Source organism: Stigmatopora nigra, chromosome 1 (assembly GCF_051989575.1).
Source record: "Stigmatopora nigra isolate UIUO_SnigA chromosome 1, RoL_Snig_1.1, whole genome shotgun sequence".
Classification (NCBI taxonomy): Eukaryota; Metazoa; Chordata; class Actinopteri; order Syngnathiformes; family Syngnathidae; genus Stigmatopora; species Stigmatopora nigra.
Window position 1 is genome coordinate 24,527,826 of NC_135508.1, and position 6,768 is coordinate 24,534,593.

A 6,768-nucleotide genomic window follows, 5' to 3' on the forward strand; every position below is an offset into this window, starting at 1 on the left:
CGTTCTACCATACGTCCGCTCTACCAAACGTCCACTCTACCAAACGTCCGCTCTACCAAACGTCCGTTCTACCAAACGTCCGCTCTACCAAACGTCCGTTCTACCAAACGTCCGTTCTACCAAACATCCGTTCTACCAAACATCCGTTCTACCAAACATCCGTTCTACCAAACATCCGTTCTACCAAACATCCGTTCTACCAAACATCCGTTCTACCAAACATCCGCTCTACCAAACATCCGGTCGACCAAACGCCCGGGGACCAAACACCTTCAGACCAAACGTTCGGGGACCAAACACCTTCCGACCAAACGTTCGGGGACCAAACACCTTTCGATGAAACGTCCGGTCACGGTATAAAGCTTCAACGGCGCCTGCGACCCTTGTGAAGATAAGTGGTTCAAAAAATGAATAAATTAATGATTTAGACCCAACATAAGCATTTCTGTAGGTCATTTATGCCACACATGGAGAGCAAAATCATGGTTGTCTCCCTGTGCCCCGATGTATGGCTGGCAACCAAACTGGGTTATACCTTGCTTTCCAGCCAGCTGATGGCTGGAAAAAAAACTCCAGGATCTCCCTAAAGAATTAAATATATTGTAGCTTACATTACATATAAATTGTCCACATGTGTGAATGCTAAGTCTTTGTTTTATTTATTGGTGATATAACTACCAGACCTAGTCATTTGCACCATATTATGGGATTAAATCATTGATTTTAATTTTTTACACCCAACTCTCAGGACATTTACAACATCTCATCTCATTCTCTGAACCACTTTATCCTCATTAGGGTGGCACGGGGTGCTGGAGCCAATCAGAGCTGTCTCCGGGCCACAGGTGGGGGAAATCCTGAATCCAGCCGATCGCAGAGCACCAGGAGACGGACAACCATGCACACTCACACATAGGGGCAATTTAGAGTGTCCAACCAGCCTACCATGCATGTCTTTGTAGTGTGGGAAGAAACCAGAGTACCTGAAGGAAACCCATATAAACATTTTAGTGTGTTATAGAGATATAGATAGTGTTGCTAAAGGGCTCCCTTTTAGTGCATGTGACGTCACACCATGTAACACGAACGATGACCAAACAGGCAAACTATATATTCATTAAAAACACTGCACTCATTTTTTTATACAGATAGCTAAACTCAAAAATTACTTTCCTAGGGATTCGTTTATAAGGTAACCTCGAATGTGTGGCCATTAAATGTACTACTTATATCGGGTTTTCTTATCATTTAATGTATCAAATGATTTACAATTGGCGAAATAAAATTACAAAGTTTTTTTCTAATTTGTCCTGTGTTTGAGCAGACCCTTCCACTGGCGATAAAACGCCCACCCGAGCACCCGAAGGCTGGACCGAAGAAGGAAGGCGCTGGTCGCCTGCTAGGAGAAGCTACTCGGGGCTGTCCTCGACCCACCTGACTGAACGTGTCAATGTCAATGTGACTGTGTCCATGCTCATTTCCATCGGGGGAAAAAGCTCGTCGAGCTGTAGGTGGCTTTTGTCGTTGGGGGAATTATGGAGGACGACTGTGTGTGCGAATACGACTCGACGTGGGACACCGAGAGTGATGGAGAGGAGCCAGCAGTGGATGGTCAACAACGTCGGACCAGGCTTTTAATTGCGGTAAATCTGATTTTATTACACGATTACATTTGACTTTACTAGGGTTGAGGCTGTCGCGTTAAATCTGATGACTTCACTTGATGCTGCTTATTCTCCATTTGGTGCTATGCTAATAATAGCTGCTAGTTAGCCTACCTGGCTATTCGCGCTAGCTTCTATCCACCTCTCCGTATCGGCCATGACGCACTTCTTTAAGCGTTAAACTAAGCGCGTTTGGTGAATATTTCAGCTAAAACCTTTTTAAAAGCATCAACATGTACAATTAACACCACCTTGACAAAAAAGGTTTTGTTTGGACTGCAGCCAAGATCAGATTTTTTGGTCATCCAGATTCAGTGTCCAGGCTGAAGACAGCATCATCACACTTCTTTATAGTTGTACATTAATATAATTATCTTATTATTCAAAATCATTTTAAAATTGTTTGTCATAACTTCATTCCCCGTTATGACGGTCCACAGCCAAGCCTGTTGTGGTATCAAATTAGTGATTAAGTTGGCCCTTTTTATTTATTTATTTCTCATCTCATTTTCTGAACCACTTTACCTCACTAGGGTCGCTAGAGACGATGCCAGCTTACTTCGGGTCAGGGGACACCCTTAATAGGGGCCCAGCCAATTGCAGGGCACACGGAGAAAATCAACCATTCACGCTCACACTCATACCTAAGGGCAATTTAGAGTGTCCAATCAGCCTAACCTTTATTTCTTTGGAATGTGGGAGGAAACCGGAGTACCTGGAGAAAACCCATGCAGGTCCCAGGAGAACATGCAAACTCACACAGGTGGACCACTCTGGATTTGAACCCAGGTCCCCCACTGTGAGGCCGACGTCCTAACCACTCAGCCGCCGGGCCAACCCTTTTCATTTATTTCTCTTAAGGAATATCTCCTCGAAAATAATTCATCAGACAATAAATCCCTACTAAAATTCTTTATCCCGACAGCCGCCATACCTGCTCAGAAACATGAGGGCAGCGAAGGACATGCAAAACTACAGAAGAGGATACCCTGTAAGTGCTACTGTGAATTTGTACATGCGTTCTCATTTAACTCAGTGTGGGACTCAGTTGAAATCTTTCTTGGTCAGAATCTTGCTGATGATGATTGCTCAGAGGACAAAATGAACAACTTGCAGTTCTACCTCAACAAATTCCCCTCCGCACCTGATGGTATGTTATTTCATTCAAACTGAAAGTGTTGTAATAAACATAAGTGCTATTTTCTTATTTGGTGCAGAGTTCTACATTGAATCATTTCTCAAAGAATGGAAAAATGACTACAAAAGGCTGGAGCGAGTTCACTCATACATTCAATGGTATGTGTTATTGTATTGCTTCTTAAATGTGGTCACAGACTATATTCTTGTCTACTGGTGGCACAGAACAGACCAACTCTCTTAGTTGGATGTACCATCACTTTTTAAAAAGGGGTGAACGTGTTCTCAAGTAGGCAATGTACATCCCCAACAATAGAATGATAACCGCAATGTGACTGTTGCAGCATCAATGTCTTGTTTATCACTTGTGATATGCAAGCTCTATTTGTAGGTAATGGAATGGCAAAATGAAATGCAAGTAACGTTCACAATATTTAAAATATGCAGGGGAAATGAAGTTACAACAAATCTAAAATTACAACTAAATAATTGTTTGCCCATTATCTATTTTTTGGCAGTGAGTAATTGTTGCAAATCTTAATCATTTGATTTTTCCGAAAAATTACATCCTTGTGGGTCACCGCCTTAAAACAGCAAGGCCAATACTGAGAGTGAACCCTCAATTTGGGGTTTTACATACATTTTCAATATAGGGAAAATGTCAGTAACTTGCAAATGAGTCTAAAATGAAACAAGGGTCCCTGATTGGCTCTCGAGCAGCATTTTGATGTCCTCGTCATGCCAGTTTCCCGGGCGTATCTACAGTGTAAGTTCCTTTATTTATATTTATATATTTGTGTATGTATAAATATATATATATATATACGTATGTATACATACATATACATACATAATATGTATGTGTATATATGCATATGGATTGTGTAAGTGTAAAAATGATTTTAATATCTGACAATTGAATAAATAATGCACTTTGATTATCTTGAAAAAGAAAATAGTTTTTTAGCAAGAAATAAAGCATTCGCTTCAGTCGGCCACTGTTGTGACTGACGCTAACTCACCCATTGAATTTACAAGGATTGTGTATTCTGGCGTAATCTTTTTTTTTCTTTCTTCTGCTTCATCAGGCTATTCCCTTTACGTGAACCAGGGGTCAATTACATGGCTTATGAACTTACCAAGAAGGAGATTGAGGTGAGTGTCCCATCACTGATGTGGTCAGTGAATCCCACAGACTTGTGCTTCTTTGACGCTGATACAGGCCTTTAAGAGAAATGCGGAGGCCAAACGAAGATTAGTGGAATCTTATGAACTCATGTTGGGCTTCTACGGCATCCGCCTGGTTAACAAAGAGATCGGCGAGGTGGCGCGAGCAGAAAATTGGAAAGAGCGCTTCGGGAATCTGGAACGGTAAATTCTCTACCATTGTCACATCAAGTCTAACTGTCCAAGTTTTCGTCTCATTTTCAACTTTGTTGCCTTTCAATAGGAACATGCACAACACCTTGCGAATCACACGCATCCTGAAGTGCCTTGGAGAACTAGGCTTTGAACACTTTCAAGCCCCACTCGTGCACTTCTTCCTGGAAGAGACTTTGGTCAGGAAGAACCTCACCAGTGTTAAACGCATCACACTGGACTATTTCGTGTTTGCCGTCTTGGATAAACAAAAGCGCCAGGAGCTGGTGCGCTTCGCCTACCTTCACTTTGAACCAAAGGAGAAATTTGTGTGGTGTCCTAGAAAGATTCAGAAACAATTCAGGAAGGGAGAGAAACAACCTGAACCGGTGGGAAATGGAGAGGGGAAAGAAGAAGTCTGCCCAAGGCCGCAAGGCAAAAACGGGCAAAAAGGGCTTCTTGTCAAAGACGAGGAATTGGATAAAGCGCAGAAACAAATGGAAACAAATAGGGACAAAATCAGGCAGCCTGAACTGCCTGCTCACCCCCAGGCAGATCCAATGACTTTCAGAAATTGCCAGTCTGAGTCTAATCAGAACAGCTTAGAAAAGCGTAATGACTCAATCGATGAAGATGATCAAATGGAACAGTTGCCCACCCCTTACACTGTGACCATCCAAACTGACCATGGTGCAGACATCAACTTCATACCTACCGACGGCTCGCGGAATGCCATTCAGGATACCGATCACATTATGCAAACGGATGAAGATGTCAACCCGGAAAAGCCACTGAAAAAGAAGAAGAAAAAGAAGAAAGAAGATAACACGGCCATGCAGAAGAACGGCTCAAGTGCCGACGAGAGCGGCGCCCAGGCGGAGGGAAGGTCCGGTGATGACGCAGTCCCATTAATGTGCTCCCCTGCTCGAACGCCTCTTAAGACTTCAAAACATTCAACCTGCCTGTCATTGGAGCGGAAAGAAAAGATCCCTCGGACCGAATTCACACAAGTGCTCGATGAAGGATCGCATGTGAACGGTGGTGCCCTTTAAAAGCAGATGAGCTGACTTTTGAGAAGCAGGTCGAGGATGTCGATGTGGAGCCAAACCCCTCGAGCTTAGACCCGGACAAGGGTAATTGAATACTTCTAGGGTGAAGCTTGACTCAAATTGACTGTCTTTAAGTAGCTACTGGGATTGTTTTGTTCTGAATGAAAACGGCATGTCTGCGTTCACGTTGCATTCAAAATCAGTCGTTATGCCTGCAGAAGTCGAACTTTCTAAAACCTTTTAGGCTGCGTTCACACTCCTTTGCAGATGTTCTACTGTATGTAAACGTACATTTTTGGAAAAGCCGGAAATAGTCTTATGTTCAGTCACTTTCCTCTATACTATTGTTCAATCAGGACAGAACGGCCTGAAAGAACTCAAATGGTCGTAATCTCACAAACAAGCATACATACTAAGTATGGACACACTCCAAGTCAAGCTAGTCGGCGCAAGCACAGAAAGCTTCAATTACGTTAGAATGTCTTGCATGAACCATGTTTTCATAATTCACAGTTGAGTGCCCCATGTATCTAACTCTGGCTGGTTGTATCACTAGTGAAGTGTCAAGTTCACATGGTCTCTTTTCTAGAGGTACACCCTGTATAAAAGATTATTTTTCAGATATAATACATAATCCTATTTATGAAGAGTAACAATTAAAAATGCATAAGTCACACAAGAACTGTAATTAGAAAGTAAAAATACATCAGAGCAGCCACAAAAGGATATTCATAAGTTTATTTTGTTTGGATTAAAACCATATTAAGCAACACATCAAAGGAGCTAAATCCTCTTTACTATTCTTTTTGCGTTATCATACTACAGATGTTTTTGCACTGACAATTTTGATGTTTGTTTCCCTCTGCTGGCTGTTTATGTTAATGCTGAAGTCGCACAGTCTGTCACTAGTTATCTTTCAGTATAATTTTGCGCTTTCACTCTTGTGGGAAGTTTGAATAGCAGAAGGCCTTTCCAAAAATGTGAGACTCCTTGATTGTATTAAAAATGTTCTCTGTGTCACAATCGGTAAAGCTTAGCTGAAATATGTCTTATTATATTGGAATATTTTTGCCAGGGTGATTGTGTTATTTTCTCCTTCAACACTTGTGATTTAAATGATTATAAAAATAACTTAAGAATTTTCTATGTGACTTTTCCTTCAGCTGAAAACAATTGTTTAAGAAGTGAATAAAGATATTTTCTGACATGTTGGCAGAATTCATCAGTATTTGGCTCAAGTCTTGTGGCAATAGCAATAGTTATCACTTACGTTAGGCAAGCCATTTCATTTGAAACGAAAGTGGCAATAATAAAGCAGCTTGATGCGTATGAGAAAGTGATGAGCGGTGCACGGGAATACAACTTGAATCATTTGACCGTCAGTTCCATTTAATAAACAGAAAGATCGAGCAGCAGAACTCAAATATTGAACGTTGCACAAAGGTTACCATTCGATTGAATGATGCCATACAGTGCTACTGCATCATTTATGATAAAAAAAGAAGAAAACTGGGCAATTCTGGTTTATCTGAATGTATATATCGGTACATATTTGTATA

The 6,768-nt window shown here is 41.4% G+C and overlaps 1 protein-coding gene across 1 annotated transcript; it reads left to right on the plus strand.

Moving 5' to 3' along the window:
• The first annotated feature begins 1,082 nt into the window (after positions 1 to 1,082).
• ogfr (opioid growth factor receptor) lies at positions 1,083 to 6,416 on the plus strand. The gene is made up of 8 exons (XM_077724989.1): positions 1,083 to 1,192; positions 1,325 to 1,643; positions 2,590 to 2,655; positions 2,733 to 2,814; positions 2,882 to 2,960; positions 3,890 to 3,956; positions 4,024 to 4,172; positions 4,252 to 6,416. Exons 2-8 carry the CDS (start codon positions 1,536 to 1,538, stop codon positions 5,210 to 5,212), a joined length of 1,512 nt encoding a protein of 503 aa, XP_077581115.1. The 5' UTR covers positions 1,083 to 1,192; positions 1,325 to 1,535; the 3' UTR covers positions 5,213 to 6,416.
• The last annotated feature ends 352 nt before the right edge of the window (positions 6,417 to 6,768 follow it).